At 42.3% G+C, this 19,518-nt stretch overlaps 1 protein-coding gene across 1 annotated transcript; it reads right to left on the bottom strand.

Moving 5' to 3' along the window:
* Window positions 1-333: 333 nt before the first annotated feature.
* Window positions 334-18,547, bottom strand: LOC306967275 (uncharacterized protein). Its single transcript, XM_079562232.1, has 13 exons — window positions 18,458-18,547; window positions 14,956-15,259; window positions 13,003-13,154; window positions 11,571-11,746; window positions 9,420-9,583; window positions 7,815-7,955; window positions 7,177-7,298; window positions 6,275-6,443; window positions 5,994-6,148; window positions 4,987-5,105; window positions 4,594-4,720; window positions 2,392-2,525; window positions 334-623 (listed from the first exon to the last, which is right to left on the bottom strand). The coding sequence occupies exons 1-13, from the start codon at window positions 18,540-18,542 to the stop codon at window positions 504-506; spliced, it is 1,968 nt and encodes a 655-aa protein (XP_079418358.1). The 5' UTR covers window positions 18,543-18,547; the 3' UTR covers window positions 334-503.
* Between the last annotated feature and the right edge of the window lie 971 nt (window positions 18,548-19,518).

Raw genomic sequence — 19,518 nt, 5'->3', positions numbered from 1 at the left:
TGTACATTTTATTCAGTAAATAAATGATTAAAATAGATACAGTCTTTGTAATCTTTTGCATTGGTAATTGTTTAAATCCCTGTTTTATCACACAAACAAAACAAAGACACAGACGTACAATAATGTTTAAATCATCCAGACGTTTCTTTTCTTTTCTCCTTGTGAAACTCTGATTAAAATTACAAAATGATTATGATTAGTGATTCTAAAATTTGGAACATTTCACTCCGATCAAAAGTGATCATAAAAATGATTGGCAAAGCAATAAGAAAATAAACATTTATTCATCCCATTGATTCCCATTCAAGTAAAAAAGAAGCGGAGTTAAAACAGTTATGTTTGTTACTAGTCCAATAAAATGGACTAATCATTGAAACAAATAATTTAAAATAAAATAATACAAGGCGATGTTTCCCCACAAATACAGTACCAAACGTGGGCTTTCGGGACCTGATAATCCAGTGGGTTCAGTTTAGTGGAAAGAAAAATGAAGATTTAAGGCGTCACTTGTAGAAGACGAGGAACGAGGACATGATGACGTATCCGGGCGGAGCAGACGGGTCTGGGTGTCGGTCCTGGAACAGACCCGAGTACAGCACAGAGTTCCAGCCGCTCAGGTCCAACTGCACAAACACAAGATCGCACCAGCGTCACACTCCAGGGATTCACTGTTGCTCTTCTTTAAAACCATTTATCCCCAATTCACTCACGTTACTCTGCAAGTATTACATAATCAGGAGGATATTATTATGTCTTACCATCCTGGTCACAACACATTTCACATACTTTACTTGAGAATTAAGCCTGGACACACTGTCCACAGGACTCAGTGCTTTATACTCAGGGATAAGCGGCTGTGCTGAGGCAGAACGAGCCCTCAGGGACATCAGTCTGACCACGCCCTCTTTCACTGTAGTAGATCAGTTTATTTTGCAGTCACGTGTAACAACATATTCAGTTACATTTACTCAAGTACATGTACATAAGCCACTTCTTGAAGTGACTGTACTTTACAAATAGTTTCTTTTTACTTCTACTTGAGTAATTTTTAAATGAAGTATATGTACTAAAAAAATACTCATGCGACCGTGAGTAAATCTTTAAGTTGTATTTCTTGTTTTGCTACCTAATTCTTAATGATTCCTTTTCACTAGTGATGGGTAGACGATACCTCAGTGTGTGTATCACACTGTATCACACAGTGTTGGTCGGCTTATAGGCGCCATCTGGTGGTGAAAAAGCATTACAGCAGTGGGCCTGAAAACAGCAAACTCTCAACACTGACTGAGCTCATTGATTCTCGTTCAGAAATGTGAACCAAAACGTTAGGATTGAGCTGTTTAACAGCTGAGAGTGAGAATTTAGAAAGAGGAAAACAGCTCTGGAAAAAGAATAATAGAGACAAAAGAATGAAAGTATCAGTGATACAACCTTCTAAAAATGAAGTCACTGACTAAGATTTAATAAAGGACAGTTCCTGTGACAATAAGATGACACCAGTGGATGTTATGTCAAAGGACTAAACCACCAAAGACCATCATCTGCCTCCAACTCACAGCCCTATGATTCCTAACCGTGAGCTCTGTAAGGGGAGCGTCAGAACAGTACAACAACTCAACTATCTTCTAGCCTGTCGATGTGTTAGCGCTGCACTTCAATATGGACATGAAAGAGCAGAAAAGAGACGCTCTTGTGCTTTACACGGTTTGTGTTGAATCATTTTGTGATCAGGGCAGATTCGCCTCTTGCCCAAAGGTTTGGGCGGCCCCCGGAGCGAGCGCTTGAGTCCGGGAGCACCAGTGGCATCGGCACCGGTGCATAAATCCCACATGACAAAATGAGCCAGGTGTTGGTCTCACTCAAGTGGCGCCCCCTAATGCTCGCTGCTTGTTGCACATGACACTACCTGATACAAAATGACAGTTTCTGCACATGCTACTGTATCGTTTAGCCCATCACTACTTTTTACAAGTTATGGGATTTTCTTTAGAAATATTACATTATTTCAAGTTTTGTTTCTTATCATTTATCATTTATATCACAACTGAAAAATTAATCAAACGTATGCGCTCGGTTCCTCAGTTACTCACAAGTCGTCAAGTAACACAAGTACTTTATTTACTCCTACTTGAGTAAATGTGTGTTCTCTAACAGTGTCACTTTTGGACGTGGACATGCTTTCAATGACATCACTTTAAAATGACCAAAAACAGTCGGGGGTTTCCTGAGTCAAAGATCAACACTCACACCAGCAGCACACGTCCGCCCGTCGCTGCCTGCTTTGCTCGGCTGTTGACATGTGTTTGACACAATGGTGACCAGATAATGGTGATCAGATAATGGTGACCAGATCATGGGAGGGGGTGTTATGGTCTGGAAGTTGGTTCCTACCTGTTGAGTGAGGTCCACCCTCCAGGGGTCGACCTGGAGCCCGCAGCACCAGCCGCCCCGGCCGTACAGCCAGGTGCCGTACTCGTTTGGGACGGCCCCCTCTGAGACCTTCAGGGTGCAGCCCAGAGGGACGTCTGGACCAACAGGAGGACAGACATGTGTGTTCAGTACAGATGACAGCTCAAGAACCTTTGTCTATAACTGGCCTTCCTCTGTGTATGAGACACATGGGAACTAAAGTCTCACGGTGTGCAGTCGGAGGTCGGACAGTAAACACTGCAGCAGAGAGGAGGACACAGTGTCGGGCAGAGTGGGGTCAGTCGAGCCAGTGGGTGGGTTGAATCACCCATACTTAAATACAAATACATAAATGAATAAAGCACAGGCATTGAGGAGCTTTTGGACATGGGCTTTTCTGTCTATGATGGACAGTGCAATAAAAATTAAAAATTATATTGAATGAAAATAAAAAATAAATGGCATCAGCACAATTCTAATATAACTGCTCTTAAAAGTGTAGCAAATGAGTGAATTTACTAATTACAAACCAATCTGCTGTGAAAAAAGTAAGAATGTTGAAGAAAATGCCTTGTACTCGTATCGGTATTCGGTATCGGCGAGTACTTAAATCCAAGTACTCGTACTTGTATCGGTTTTAGAAAAAGTGGTATCGGTGCATCCCTAAAACTTGCCTTGCCTTGTCGTCTTGATTTGAAACCTAACCTACACAGCTCTCTCTGCGCTTATTAAAGGGACTATACGGAGTTCAAAAATGGTAAAATTATCTAATTTCCTCCCCCTACATGTTCCAACAATGTCCTATAATGTGTAGAATGAGCTCAGACCTGTTCACCACAACTGCCTCTAAAATCCTGCCCTGTCACTCAAAAACGGTGTCACTTCGGGTCTGAAGTGCCGTCATGCACGAGCTTAATATAGAAGGTGCAGTGACATGTATAACCTGAGGTGGCAGTAGTGAGTATAAAATGATGAACTTGCGTCTAGCCCCTTTAAGGCTAATTTAATAGGTGTGTTTGAGATGAGCCAGACGGATGCAGTTTTTACAGCCGACTGCAGACTCTCGGTGCCGGTTAGATTTCTGTCCGACTTGCTCCAGACGGGCTCTGATGTCACGGGCACGTGGGGCACGGAAAGATCGTGAGACCCCAACGAGAGCAGCCGACTGGATCAGCCGCTGCATCTCCCCTGAGGAACTGCAGCGGCTCCACGGCCCCGTGCATGATGGGAAAACACCCACCTGTCCTCACGCTCAGGTGATTGGATACGAGTCTGCTGTGATCACAAACGTGCTCCTCCCCCTCCTCTCTCCTCTTTAGATCTGAACAAATAAACTATGACTGAAACTATTTAAGTTCTGCATCGCCCCTAAAATAGAGCTCATGTTTGATGCTCTTACAGAACAAACTAATGATTTAAAAGGACGTGTTTTATCTCACAAACTTGAACAAACAAACAAAAGGGAAAGTTTCCTCTGATGAAGAATGATGTCTCTGGAGTAAAGGAAACGGAGCAGGAGGTGAATGACTTTTATTTAGGATAAACTTTAAATGAACGCGATATCTGAACGAGACGCTGCATGATCTGAGGCCACTCTCGTTGTTCTGCATGTGGAGCGGTCGGATTGGCTTCAGACTTTTTTCTCCGCCCCCGTTGCGCCGGCTACTCTCGCCGATCATCCAGGCGAGCCACAACGGCATCTCAAACACACCTAATACTTTAGTGTCAAACCCAGGCTGAAGCGCTGAACTCAGTTGGCAACCAATCAGTGAGCTCGCGCAACACCTTCAGTCTCCCTCTGCCAAGTTATATTCCATTAATGTATTGATCCTATGCTTTAGTAAATGTTGTGTTTTCACTTTTTGTGTCATCAAAAAGAAAACATATTATAGCGTGAACGCGGAAGTTCAAACAATTTTGCCTTGTGTCAAGTAGACGGCCTTACAGTGGGACAGGACTGGCCGCTCGACTATAAACCAGGCTTCAGTCCCATTTCTCGTTTCAGTTTGAAATCCAACCCAAACGGCTCACTCAATATAAAGTACTGCATCTCATTCATGGAGGAAGTCAAGCTGACAGACACATGCACATCCCACATTACTGCTGTAACACACGGCTCAGGGGTGAACTGAGATCTCTTGGAGGCGCTGACGTGTAGTGAGGTGGTAGTGAGGCGTGACTGACCTGCGGCGTTGAACGTCAGCGTGTTGTTGTACACAGAGTTGACGGTGAAGTGATGAGACGTGACACAGAACTCCCCACATTCGTTCTCATCGCTGCCGTGTCCCGTGATCACGGCGTACAGCTCCACCTGAACACAGCGCCATTTACACACCGTCCTGTGCTTGTTGAAATGACTTTAAGAAGTATGTTAAGAGCAATACATCTGTTAGCTTAATTACACTTCAATTAACTTATTATGTATTTATATTAAGTTTTTTTTTAATCTAATTTTGAGTGCGATGAGATCTTTTTTTACAGTACAAAAAATCCATGAACAGATTTCTGGAAATGTACTAATTTCAAGAAAATGAATACTTTTTGCAGTTTGCAACATAATTGATAAAAAATAATTACTTTTTTGGTGGAGTCTGGAGCCATGAATGGAAAGGTCTGGTATCTTTTATTGTATCCTTTGTCAAATGTTCCCCCGGTGTACAGTGACGTCACTCTGAATGGACGGAGTGGAGGGCTCTCTGTAAAATGGAAATGTCAGTATATTACTTTGACAATATGTAAGCTTCCCTGAGCTTCCCTAAAAGCGTTATTTCTCAGGCTGAGTCAGTCTTGTTTTATCTGAGAAATAGTGCATGCCGTGGGGGCGTGTCACTGTGTGTGCTGCTGCTAACGCTGGAATACTACTACAGAAGTTTGTTTTTCTGCGTGAAACCACTGAACTTTTCCAGGCTAACTTTTCCAGTGCGACTGATGCTGCCCTGGCTGTTAGCATGCACAGCGCCCCCTGCTGACCATTACGTTTCCCGAGCCAGCTCCTCGCCTTCAGCGTGTTTTAAGACAGAAGGATGTAGCGTGGATTTGCATAACTCTACACTGAAAATAACTGAGCAGAAGGCCCGCAAAGGTTACTTCAGACGGGTGAGTGAAAGTTTGTTTTGTGCCATCGTGTCTGTTTGCTTTTTGATGAGGCCATTGTTGTGCTGTAAGATAACCTGGTGTGTAAGCTAGCGTGGTGTGTTCAGTGTGTTGTTTTGGGTCATAAGTTGTGTGTGCTGGTTACCGTGTGTGAGTTTGCAAACCTTTTTTTTTTTCTTTGACGGCACATTTTTCTTGCTTTTTGCCTTTTCTCCCCCTGTGCTTTACAGTGTTACGGGGGGAGCAGGTATGGCTTATCTAAATGAGATGTAAACGAGCCCTATTATCACCCGAGCAGCAGAGTTTAGAGGCCGATTTCTCTTCAAATGTTCACAGGTTCTCCAAACATTATCAGATTTCCATGCGTTACACGTCATTGGAAAACTTGGAGACTAGACTTTCATAATCTATGTCCAGCTCAAAATGCCCCAAAACCGAGTTGTGTCCCTGGTTTCAGTGATGGGTCACATATATGGTTGAACATCTTGTACCTGCCGTGACCGTCCCGTTGGTCCGACTGAACCTGAGATTGAGAGACACGACCCATGGCATGGCCCAGGGATCGGTCTTCATGGTGAAGGAACACGTGGGACTATCCAGTAAAGGCAGGAGAGGAGAGACGTCCGTCAGCCAGTGTCCGCTCCCTCTGTGCAGACAAGATAAACCTGTCAAAATACCAACCCATGCCCATGTTGCCCTCGCACTTTGCTAATGTCAGAGCAATGACAGGAAAAAACAACTTTGTGAGTCAAAGTGGTAACCGGAAGCAGACCTCCTGAAGGCGGTGATCCAGCGGCCCAGCTCCGTGTTGCAGTGTTCACTGAGGGGGTCACAGCAGACCAACAGCTGCACAGTGCGGTCCCAATGAGCGCAGGACATGTCTCTATTGGAGGGACAGGACAGGGACACCTCCAGCTCCAGGAGATCACTGTCCAACAACTCTACAGAAAACAGGGACTTCAGTATCAAATACACTAAGGACTTTGTTTTAAAATCAAGGCAATGTTTAATGGTCTCACATTAGAGCTGAATACAGGCCCAGATCTACAGCGGCGCAAAAGATTTGCCCCCAAAGTTTTAGTTGTATCATAATGTATTTTAATGATGGAGCCCTTTTGTAACTATGATGCACCCTCAGTCAACTATGATCACAATCAAATCAAGATTTTGATATTTGCAAAAAGAAAATCACAAAGAGTCCAATTATTTAGGTAGTATAACCTTGGCAAACGACAAAATCTCCTGTCTTCCTGTGGTGCTTTTACTTTCCTCACACATGCATTAAACATCAAGTTAAAATAAATAAAATGTTCATCTTATCTAATTCATCTTTTATTTTAGAAATTTGTTTTAAAATCAAAACTCATTTTACAATGATAAATATATAGAAATGTTCAAACTGCTCATCTAAAAAAAAGGTGTGTGGAGCTCTGAACTACAGGCAGCTTGTAGAAGTGATTCTGAAGATACAATATTTCAATATAATTTTATTCTAAATAACTGTAACCTTTGTGATTTGTCAAACCTGACCATTCCATTTGATCTGCCATCAACCTGGCGGTCCTAGTAAATTCTAGCTAAGATGTCCAAAAGTCGTTTACCTTCGGACTATTCATCATTTTGGACCAAAATATCTGAAATGACTTGACTGAGCCAGCCAGTCAAAGGAATTACCTGGAGGCAGGTGCACTATGGCCCGGGCCCCTCCCTGTCCATGCATCTGAACTCTGTCAAACACAGACAGGACAGTGGCCGGAGTCTGCAGTGTGTTCAGGAGACGCGTGTGGAAGTCAAACCTGAACCAGGCGTGCAGCAGTCAGAAACAGAAACAGAAACAAAACAGGCAGATAGTATACAACATTAATAATATCACAATAAGTCATGTTACTTAGAGGTACAAGGCAGGGTTGCCCACATTCTCCAAACCTTTAGCAGCAGCAATTCTTTGCCAAATCACCAACATTAATGGAATAAAATGCTGCAAATATAAACCATAAGATCATCTTCAAACACTAAAACAAGACAACTGGACTTAACTGGGATTTATAATGTTTTTGGCTCTTTTTTTAAACACAGGTCCATTTGTTTTGCTTTAACTTGAGAAGTTTGAATTGTTGAATTGTTTCATAAGATTAGTTTTTACTCTTATTATACTCTTATATATTTATCTACAGAACTCATTTTTCTCACATAACAAGCTGTCTTAAACTCTAAAATACACTCTGAATTTCAAAGCACGATCAAAAACTGCAGAGGACCATCTAACGCACTAGATCCCCTCAGTAGAAGTTGGATATTGACAATCCCCTCACCATTGGGCCTGCCAGTTGATGAATCTGAATGTGGGATAAAGGAACCCGCCCATCTCCGCCAGCGCCCCCTGCTGGTCAATGCAGATGAAGAACTTTGGGGATGGAGTGGCTTGGAAGGACACGTTCACCGACTGACCGAGTCTACCAAACAGGAGAGAGGTTTGTCGGCCATCACAACAAATATTTACATGCAAATGAAGCGCAGTGTTTTTACTAATGTTAAAACTGTTCCATAGAAGTTCTCAGTCTGGTTCATGACGTCAACATAGGGTGGTGTGATTTGGGGAAAATACAAGGTGAGATCAGACAATAAATCAAAGCAAGAATGTCTTGTATTTCAGATCATTCTGCTGCTTGAAGAGCTCTGGTCTAACCTACATGTAGACATTATATTTTCTTGTCTGCAGACGACATCCAGTGTTCCTAAAACGCTTCACACCAAGCACCACTTCCTGGTGGGTTTACACAGCACCAAGACACAAATCCACATTTGTGACAGAGGATCAGGACTGTGGATGGAATTGATTTGGGACAGAGGCTTCACACGCTTCACAAACTGTTGCGAACTGTTTCCACATGTTACCATTAATGGCACGAATGATTACACTCGGTTATGAATGTTGCCCCGCCCTGCTGCGTGCTGCTGTGGGCCATTGGGAAGAGTGTCCTGTCAGGAATCTGTTAAGAATGTCAAGAATCGGGCGAATGTGGCACCTATATTTGGCATCCGCACAGTAAAGTGAAGATTACTGCGCGGATTTCGAACTACTCCTGGTATTATTACAATATAGTTCCCCCTTTTATCCGCTTAGAAAATCCACATTGTTTAATTTTGTGTAATTTTGTAACAATACTTTGTAGTGGAACACTTCACGTAACCATATTTAAATAGGGGAAACGTGGAAGAGCTTGGTAGCTTCTATCTTGACCTGTTTTGGAGCTATAGAGGAGAGGGGGAGAGGCTAAATGCTAACGCCGTCTGCGCTGTGTTTACGTGACTGAAGGCACGGGTGAAGATCAGACAGGTCCTAAAGAACTCGTCAAAGCTCAGGTAAGAACATATCTCAGTATGTAAAAACGGTGGCCTATTCCTTTAAGGACCCTATTAAGATCCATCCATCCATCTTCTTCCACTTGTCCGTTGCCGGGTCGTGGGGCAGCTGTTGGAGTTGCCCAAATCACATTGCACCAGCCCCTTATGGCTCCTCCTGCAGGTGGTGGGTCCACAGGATGACGGCCTCACGATTAAACAGGCCTGTTGGTCTCTCATAAGGGTCTTCCGAGCCGTTCTTTGTCTGCCTATTAAGATGCATTAAGTAATATTATTTAATGTCACGAATGACCGAAAAATGTCATTTGTAACACATTGTGCCTCTGAGCAAACCCCTACGTGCAGCCGTCATGTGGTACGTGCCAGTGACACGCTCATCTGCTTCTGTGTAGATGTAATGCTGTCTAAAGTCTACACTTCATCCTCTGGCGTGAGTGGGAGTTCATTATCTTCCTAAAAGACCTTATTTCAGTGTCAGTTTTCTTTGCTTTAGTTAGTGCCGTTTTTCAAATCCCTCAGAGGCCGGTTAATCCAGCTGAGCGAGTGGCTCTTACCTCAGAGCCTGTGCCACAGAGGGCTCCAGGTGCACCATGGCAGCGGGCACATCCAGGGCGGGAGGGTCACACTCGGCCCCCTCACACGTCATGTCCCGGATGGGCTTACCGGGACCGGCGTACACCAGGACACCGGACACGTTGGATTTAGCCAAGCTCTGCACCTGTTCAACACCGGGGACATCAGAAATATCACGGCTTTGGATTCCCCAGAAACACATTAGAAAAGTGACAAAATAAAGTGTTCACAGAAAAAAAAGCTCAGTTTCAAAACTATTTGGGAACATTTCAACTTAACAGTAAACAAATGCCAGGGTAAAGCGAAATTAAATATACAGCCCATTTCCTTAGGTCTGTCATAACAAAAACAAGTGTAGCCAGAATAAAGAATAAGTATAAAAGTACTATATAAAATAAATTATATTGAAGTATTACTAATAATCCAATTCAAACAGTTTGGGTTTTATATCCAGAAGAGGCAGTGGAACCATGTTTGTCTGTTCAGTTCTCAATGAGAGAAAAGAGACTATGGGAAATAAGAAAAGACTTAAAATCAGCGTTACTTTAAATAGTTGGATCCTCTGATAAACAGAAACATGTCCCCCTCTAGAGCTCCTAGAGTTCTGGAATGTGGTTATTGAACAGACCAAAGGACAAATGTCTGTTTATTTCACACATCGACTTCAGCTCCGGTTCAACAGCTGTGACTACGAAAGAAAGCACCAGCTCCTCACACAGACGCCACCGCATCACAGGGAAAACAAGCCATCTAAATGCACACGCTTTAGGCAGACAAAGCCTATATCGCCAAATAAAAATCAGAGAAAGAGAAACAAAACTGAGACAGCTCGGTAGAATCACACAGGCTGTAGAGTCAGAGCCCGGAGAGTGAGAGGAGGAGCAGAGGTAACAGTCCTCACTATCGCTCAGGTCTGACTGACCCCCGCGGATACGCTGGACCCTTCCTACATGGAAATATAACAAGTACAATGTTTTTTCTGCAGTAAAACCACAGTGGAAGCTCAAAGTGTGATATCGACACATTGAAGGACACAATATAAAACAACAAATACATGCCAGATTAAAAGCTTAGGGTCAAATACTGTACAATTAAAGTCCATAAAAGCCCATACAAAGAAATAAAAGTGCTTTGTTTAAAGTGATCACAGCTGGAGGAAAGAAGCTGTTAAAATGGCGATCAGTGGAACATTTGACAGAGCGATGCCTTTTAGCTGCAGGGTGGCCTGTGGCATTATTAGCCAGTTGTAGACCTCAGTTTAAGAGTCGAGCTTTATTTGTCGCCCCAGGAGAGGCAACGTGCTGCCAATGGTCCGGCTGGCTGAGCAAACCACTTTGTTCAAAGTCTTCTTCTCTTATAGAGTGAGACACAGTAATACTGGCTAGAACACTCTCAATTACGCAATAGTAAAAGTTCAAAAGTGGTTGGTATGGTCCTTATGGCAGGGCTGACATTGCTGTAATACCACCCCCTTGTGGCCAAGGGCGACTCCAAGAGACACTGCCTGGCTTCAAAGGGTTTTTCTTTTTCTAAAAATTGCTATGACCCATGTGACCGCGCTGGGGTAGGTGAGATATTACAAAAGATCTTTCTGATTTTAATACCTCAGTCATTGCATGACAAACCCATCTTACTTAAGTCATGTTTCAGAGTGCAGCCCAGTTAAAGCCTATGGCCTATAATAGTGCAACTGTGAGAACTGTTATGTATTTTTGTTTTTTTCTGCCGGCCCAAAAGTATTGCGACCCACCAGGAAACATCCCTACTCTCCCGATTATTGAGAGCTCCATTTGCCCATTTATTGCTTAGTAAAAACACCAGACCCAAATATGCTAGTATCATCCTCATCACCTTTAGGGTGTTTTGAAGCAAATGTTATGAACCTGTCTAAGTGTGTGTGTATCGTAGTCTTTTAGCTGAGGTTCAGACAAATATACTCAACAAGGGGAGGCTATAGTAAAAATGTGATGGACTGAGGTCAACTCTAAGCTCAAAATCTTTCATCTTACCATGACGTCACATTTAAAGTATAGGGCTCATTAGAACCCTCTTGAAACATTGCTCTCACACTGTTTTGGGAGATATAACGAATCATTTACACAAAGTGAATGATTTGGACTTTGCCGCTGTACCTTTGTGAAGAAAGAGCATCCGTCCTCCGACACCCAGGCCACTGCACCCTCCACACCAGGAGAGGGCACACACCCGTCTCCTGCGTCCACCAGCCTGTATGACCTCTGACCCCAGCGTTTCGTCAGCCAGTCGTAACGAGCGTCCAGCCGCTTGACGATCACCGGCATATTCCACTCTAGAAGAGAAAAGGCGGCTGTTTCAGGACAGATTCTTGACTTTTCTCCCTTAAAGCCGTGTTTCCCCGGAGTATCCATTCACAAATACCGACAAGTCAACACTCTGTAATCCAAATATGGTCATTTCCTTTGTGGAAGATGCCAGTAGCAAAAGTCTGCGGGGGTATGTAGGTCGAAGATAATGTCCCGCTTTTTAAAAATTGTCATCATAATTTGACAGTTCAAAACATCTGCCGTGTGGAGAAGAACTTGCCGGTACGAACGGGAAAGCACAGAAGTGAACTCATGGGCACGAGCGGTGGCGGGGGAAGCAGCGAGAGCATGTGTGCACCAAAACAGTGAAGTCCCAGTCCCAAACCCCTGACATACATCATCCTACATTAAACAAATAAACAATGAATCATTATTTTAATTAAAATTATCATTATTTTGTATGAATGGTAAATGGTCTCAACTTATCTAGCGCTTTTCCACCTACATTAGGCACTCAAAGCGCTTTACAGCAAGGATCCACTCACCCATTCATACACTAATGCACGCAGACACTGGGGGCAATGTGGGTGAAGTGTCTGGCCCAAGGACACAACGACAGTGTGCGCCTTCAGGAGGTGGGATTCGAACCCCCGACCTTCCGATCATGAGACGACCCGCTCTACCACCTGCGCCACTGTCGCCCCATATAAGTAACTTATCCAGTGCGTCCCTCCAAACCGCACCACCTGTCCCACTTTCATGACTTCCTGAGGTGGTCACCCTATCATGTGAAGACGTTACCAACTTTAGAGCCCGTTTCCATCCACTCCTTCACATCTTTAGTAACTCTGCTGACTCCAAACTCCACAGTCTGGAGCTTAATGAATGAATAAAGAACTCTATCGTCATTTCACAATTGTTAAATGAAATTGCATAAGTATCCGCCCCCCTTTAACTTTTCCACATTTGTTTTCCACAAATTTATTTATTGAAATTTCATGTGGAAGACACTAAGTGACACAATCGACACATCAAATTTAAATTAAATATATTTATGTTCATGGTCCATAGCGTGGCAAAATGTGAAAAGGTTAAAGGGGGCGAATACTTATGTAACCCACTGTATATATAGATATCAAGAAAGATATCACAGAAAACATGCTGTACATTTCCCCCATATTCATGTCAGTAATCTACAGCTCTGAAACATTCCACCCGATCAATGGAACAAAGCCCAGTGTTCAGAACACGTCTCTGTTCAGTGTGTGGCCCAGTGACTCACCGCCGGAGGTGAACACAGCCTGGGACAGCCCACAGTTGTGAGTGGTGCAGCCCCAGGAGTTTAGCACCGCTGGGATCCAGTTCCCCAGAGCGAACACCGGCACCGGGGAGAAGTGCAGCCGGCTCAGGGTGCCCCTCTGAGAGACGAACCCTCTGGGAACCAAAGAAACAACAGGAAGGAAACAAATGGGGCTGTTACTTCACGTCGGTACATTTTAACTGTTTGCTCTTAATTCTGTCTTTCCCTCCATGGAAACCTGGGTGTGTGAGCCTTTGTCTGGGATTGGAGAACTAGGATTGGAGGACTGGGACTGACCTGGTGGTATCCAAGTGTCCTGCGAAAGGTGCTCCAGATGATGCTGTCATTTCCTTTGTGGGAGACACGGGGACACGGGGGCCGTTTTCATTGTCAGTCCCAGAGCTACAGTCAAATCTAACCAACAGCCTGTGAGTAACAGACACTTCTGAAAGTGTTTTCACCTATGGAGAGCCGAGAGTCTCACCTTTCAAACGAGCCACAGCCTGTGTCCATAGCAATAACATAGAATACACTGTGGTGCTACAAATATCATTAAAATGGTCTGGATTGTTGGCACTCTACAGCTAAATCCCCAAAACAGCGCGGCCTCAATGTGTTAATCCTTCATTTACTAGAAATAATAATAATTTTAAAAAGTACATTTTGGTCTATATTTGTATTTGAAGTCCCATATATTAAGTGTATGTGCTAATTGAAAATAAACTAGGTCTAAATGTTGAGTAAATGTGTAATAAATAGTGTCATAAAAACTAAATATAGGCCTAGGCTAGTTAGACAGAGGCTATTATACAGTACCTCTATAGAACCGTTCTTTTTCTTTTAAAGTACCGACAAGAGTACCATTAAAGTACCGGATCGATAAGGACTATCGATAAGAGTAGTAGTATTGATCTACAGTCTGTGATGATTTTGGGAGCCGTGTCCTGGTCCACTGTGCTTTACTAAGTCCAGAGTCAGCGTAACCAGGAGATTTTAGAGAACTTCATGCTTCCTTCAGCAGGACTTGGTACCTGCCCACACTGCCTAAAGTACCAAAACCTGGTTCAATGATTGAGCACCAAACTCTCCTGACCTGAACCCCACAGGGGTCTATGGGGCATTGGCCAAAAGAAAGATGAGAGACATGAGACCGAACAATGCAGAAGAGCTGAAGGAGCTGTTGAAGCATCCTGGTCTTCATAACACCTCAGCAGTGCCACAGGCTGAGAGCCTCCATGACACACATCTGCATTAAAGCAGTCATTCAAGCAACAGAGGCCCAATAAGTGCATATGCATGATTATAGTTTACATTTTTTTAATTTCATTTAATATTCTAATCTTCTGAGTTTTTGAATGTAGGGGTTTTACAAGCTGTAAGTCCTAATTAAAACAAACAAAGGCTAGTTTCACATTTTACATTGTATTAAATAAATAAATAAATAAATAAATAAATAAATACATTTTTTAACGAAACTCCAATTTTCTCGCTCACTCCAAACTTAACTGTTTTGTAATTTTCAGTGGTACAGTAAGTAAGTAAGTAAGTAAGTAAGTACGTAAGTAAGTAAGTAAGTGCTTTAATGGTCATTGTACAAACGTACAGGAGTAGTAGATACTGGCACACAAGCCCAGAGCGCCCTCTAGCAGCTGTCAGTGTGAAAATAAGAAAACTAAGAAAAATCATTTATTTTGATCGCATGTGAGTATAAGTCGCACCCCCAGCAAAACTATGAAAAAAGTGGGTCTTATAGTCCAGAAAATACTTCAAAACATCATAAAATAATCATTGTAAAGGGTACAATGTTGTTTTTATACTTTGACATTAAAACTAAGATCTTATGGGAGAAAAATAAGTAAAAACTCTCCCTGTGACCTCCATGACAGATGCCAGCCTCTAAATCCCTGACTGGGAGTAATGGAGGTGCAGACTGACCTGCTGGTGGCCGCCCGCTGCACCTGCTCCTTCATCCACAGCGCGTCGGAAAGTGCGGCGTCGTCCAGAGACAGGAACAGCACGTGCGCACTCTGTGGCAGCTCGTGCACCAGGGGGGCCAGGGCCTCCGCGGAGCTCCACAGACTCTCCAGGAAGGCCGACTTGTTGGTGAACGCGTGTATGACCAGAGACCCGCGGAACAGGCCCGGCTCGTAGACAAAACGCCCGTCCAGAGTGGGCACCGAGAAGGCGGCCGCGAGGTCCCCGGGCTCCACGCTGTAGGGGCCCGAGCTGGGGGCCTCGTCTGGGAAAGCAAATATACATGTATGTATCAGTCTCACACCAGAGCAGAGCTAATCATACAATCATTTACTAAAACAAAACAAAAACTAAATAGTCCATACCCTGGGTCTCATTCAGACCCAGAGTACGGCTGGGTACTGTTGTTTGTTTATTTTGATACTTGGTACAGATACCTGAGCGATACTTCTGCCGCTTACGTGTACTGAAATATTTGTCGTCTAGAACCAGAAAACAGAACAATAATGTGTGGAAGATCTGCACATTTACAATATCGGGTTCATCTCCTATGGGGGGAAATCGAGAGAAATTGAGGCAAAAATAAGGAGGAATTGTGTTAAAAAATGGGAGGGAAAAGGGGGAAAATATTGGAAATAAATTGGGGAAAATGGGGTAAACAGAAAAAAATTAATAAACACAAAAATTAATAAATGGGGAAAAAATGTTAGGGAAAAAAAGCTCCTTTATTTGAGCTGAAACAGCCGAGTCACTTCCTGTCCTGCTGACCCTGGATCTGAAGATAGAAGATTTTCTTTCGGTACCTGCCTTCAATACTTTTATTTTTTCGATACCAGTAGTATCTAAACTTTGTTTTTCGATACCAGACTGATATTATTTAATGGTACCCAGCCCGAGGTAGGAGTACTCAAAATATTCTCTTTTGTTTCTTTTTTTCTTCTCGGGCCTCAGGTTGAAATGTGTACAGCAGTAATATTCAACTGTGTGCTCTGAAGAGAAATAATAAAACTAACAGAATGTTACTTTTTGAGGTTTTAATCAATGATTATTATTATCAATGACTTTGTTAATATTGAATATGAATAGAATATAGGGCTGTGCAATTAATCGAAATTCGATTACAATTTCGATTATTACACTAAACGATTACAAAATTAACAAAATCGGATTTTTTTTTTTTTTTTATTATTTCATGCAAAGCAGACTTGCATTATTTCATGGCGCTGGGATTATTTTCCCTTCGCATTTCACCTGCCATGGCTCATGCTTTTGCCTGACATAAAAACAAACAGCGCTGTGTGATGATGTCATCAGGCCGCGCTGCTCAGTTTGCTTGCGCAGGTGTGAGGGCTGGCCAGCAGGGTGCAGGTGTGAGGGCTGGTCAGCAGGGGGCAGGTGTGAGGGCTGGCCAGCAGGGGGCAGGTGTGAAACAGAGACCTCTCCTTAATCGAGGCAAACTTGAAATCATTCAGAAAACAGAAAATATTCAGCATAGTTTTTTTAAATTAATAAATATATACATAAATAAAGACTTTTTTTTAAAGGCAACAAATAATCGTTTGAATAATCGTGATTTAAATTATGACAAAAAGAATCGTGCTTATTATTTTTTCAATAATCGAGCAGCCCTAATTAGAATATGGTCCATATAAAAAGATAAAACATACAGTTAAATGATGAACCTCTTAACCCCCACCTGAACCGAGCACATTTTTGCCAGTTTGGCTTTATCCAAATCTAAAAACTTCTTGAAAAAAGTATAAAAAAGCAACAAAAATGAGACAAAAACGTCGAGTATGAAAATGCAACTTTAGAGCAGTGTTCATTTTGACAACATATTTTAATTTAGTTTTATTCTTTTGACAAAAATGTAATTCAATTTTAGTCGAGATTTAGTCCAGAAAATATCTTCAATTTTAGTCTAGCTTTAGTCGACTAAAATTGCAAGTAAATTTAGTTGACGGAGGTTAATATCCTCTAGTGCTGTGAGCCAAACCAAAAGGATGCTTATTACAGTCTATTACATGACTATACATTAAACACTGCGGCAAATCAGTGCCTATGGTTTTGGTAAACAACTAAAAATGTTAAATTGACCTGGTTTCTGGTTAACATCTCTGTGATCACTGGACTGATCCACGTGGAACAAAGACTGACATAAAGTTCAACCTCTTCTCTATCAGCACAGTAGAACAGATGATTTCTTCATGATGTATAAAAGTAAGTAAGCGCTTTATTCACTACAAAAAGTAAATATCAAGCATTGGCTTAAAAGACTTAAATTGAGGAAATGCATCTTGTTTTGAGGGGTTTTCACTCATTCAGACCTTTTTCCTGATCTGACCAAGATTATTTTGCGAGTTTGATAACATTTCAGACTGGTTCTATGGTAAATATCACTTGAAATAAGAAAGTAAAACTGCCAATGGGACAAGACCATTTTTCTTACCCCATTGGCAGAGAAACGTTCTTGAAACAACGGCGAAATATATTGAAATGAGTCAGAAACAAGTGAAATAATCTAGATAAAATGCCCAACTAAATCTCAACTAGCCAAAATAACTACAATTTGGATTATTATGCTCAAATTGAGACATCTAAACTAATCTAGTAAATTACTTTTTGCAGTGTTGTCATTGTACTTGTAAGCGTACGACGAAATAGTGTATGTGTATTTTTGAAAAGGAAATGTTGGAAGGGACAAATTAAGCCAACCACAGTTTTTGTTTATTTAGATACGCTGTGGAGCGGAGGAAATTGGGGGGCACTTTCTGGCTCCTTTGGACTGTTTCCCTTTTGAGTGGGGATTTATTTTGTGTACTGAGGGAAGAAAATCTGAACACTTGGGATATAGTTGGATATCAGTATTTATTTATAATACACACTTGCATAACCCACATGTTCTGTCTGTGTTGGTGGTGTTCATCATATGTCATATATACAAAAGGGTTTATGCCATGTAGCACATGCCCTTGTGAGGATTGTAGCATTGCAGCATTGTAAGGAAAACTCACCGATTATAACAAACCCTTTTATCCTATACGTCAGGAGGGAAACCTGACTGGCACCCCTAAAAAGAACTTAACAATCATAATAAAAATAACAACAAAAAGAATAACAAACTGTCAATCCGTCACAAGGTGTTAGTCCTGAGCTGCTGCGACTGAGCCGCGCCGCCACTTTGTGAAAACACTTCCAAAGAAAGATCACTTTCAACTTTTGACCATTTCCTTTTTGGACCTTTCATTCAAAAACAGCTGCATCTATTTCGATTGGCTTTCATTTCATCCTTTTTCATTAATTTAATTTTGTAGTTAGTTGTTGAAAGGCACATTTAACTTTTGTTTGAAATGTGTCCCATGAATAAAACTGCAAAATTAGAGCATGAATCAGACTTTTACGCACGGCTCGTTCCTGGGGTTCCCCAAGTACTCTTTACTTGTCTTTAACAAGAGTAACTCACCCTGTTCTTCCTCCACATGAGCTGCCGCTGTCACCGCAGCAAAAACGAAAGTGAAATGAGACAGAAGACGAGGCAGAGGCGCCATGGCTCCTCTCTGGACCGGTCCTCTCCTCACATGTTGGACAGATGACCGTGTGTCTGGTGGTGTCCGCTCCTGGAGTCTGCGCTCCGAGGGACCAGGACGCACAGGTCGGCTCTCTCTGCTCCGCTCACACCGCACACTGTCTTTGGGCAATGGGAAACTAGAGCCTGACAGGTAGCGCTTCAGCGACATCTACAGGACTGGAGCCGCAAGTGCATGAAGAGTCAGTGTTGAGTGGTCTAAACCAGCACGAGCTTAATATAGAAAGTGCAGTTACACGTATGACCTGAGGTGGCAGTAGTGAGTATACAATGGTGAACTTGCATCTAGCCCCTTTAAAGTAGGTTAGTGCTAGATCGTATGCTCCGGAGGGACAGTCTGTCATGATGCAAATCAAGGTTGGGGTCAAGGGAAATGGTTAACCTCCTAACTCCCGCCTGAACCGAGAGGATCTTTTTCCTCACGGCATCAGATTTTTTTCCCAACATTTTTTTGTTGGGTATTCAACTCATTTTTGTAACTTTTTTTGTAATTTTTTATCATATTTTTGACATTTTTTCGTCAATTTTTCGTCAATTTCTTGTGACATTTTTGTGACATTTTTGCCACTTTTTCATACATTTTTCGTCACTTTTTTGTCCATTTTTAATCAATTTTTTGTCACATTTTTGTCAATTTTTCGTCTATTTTTCGTCTATTTTTCGTCTATTTCTTGTGACATTTTTGTGACATTTTTGCCACTTTTTCATACATTTTTCGTCACTTTTTTGTCAATGTTTTCCCACTTTTTTTGTCACATTTCCATCATTGTTTTTTTTCCCATCACTTTTTCCCAGAAGCTTTTGGACCGGGGTAAAGCCAAACTGGAGAAAATGTGCTCGGTTCAGGTGGGAGTTAAGGGGTTAACCTTAAGGATTAGGATTATTTGTATTTTTAGACAAACCAACTCATAGATCTATACAAACTCACAGCAGACCGT

This window comes from Gobius niger, assembly GCF_951799975.1.
Source record: "Gobius niger genome assembly, chromosome: 8".
Classification (NCBI taxonomy): Eukaryota; Metazoa; Chordata; class Actinopteri; order Gobiiformes; family Gobiidae; genus Gobius; species Gobius niger.
This window is presented reverse-complemented; position numbering and strand designations above follow the sequence as displayed.

Coding starts and splice junctions, on each gene's coding strand:
- LOC306967275 (XM_079562232.1), bottom strand. CDS start 18,542: ATGGCGCCTCTGCCTCGTCTTCTGTCTCATTTCACTTTCGTTTTTGCT. Junction 13,155..14,955: donor CAGCGGGCGGCCACCAGCAG/GTCAGTCTGCAC, acceptor TTTGGTTCCCAG/AGGGTTCGTCTCTCAGAGGG. Junction 7,299..7,814: donor ATCAACTGGCAGGCCCAATG/GTGAGGGGATTG, acceptor CGCCTGGTTCAG/GTTTGACTTCCACACGCGTC.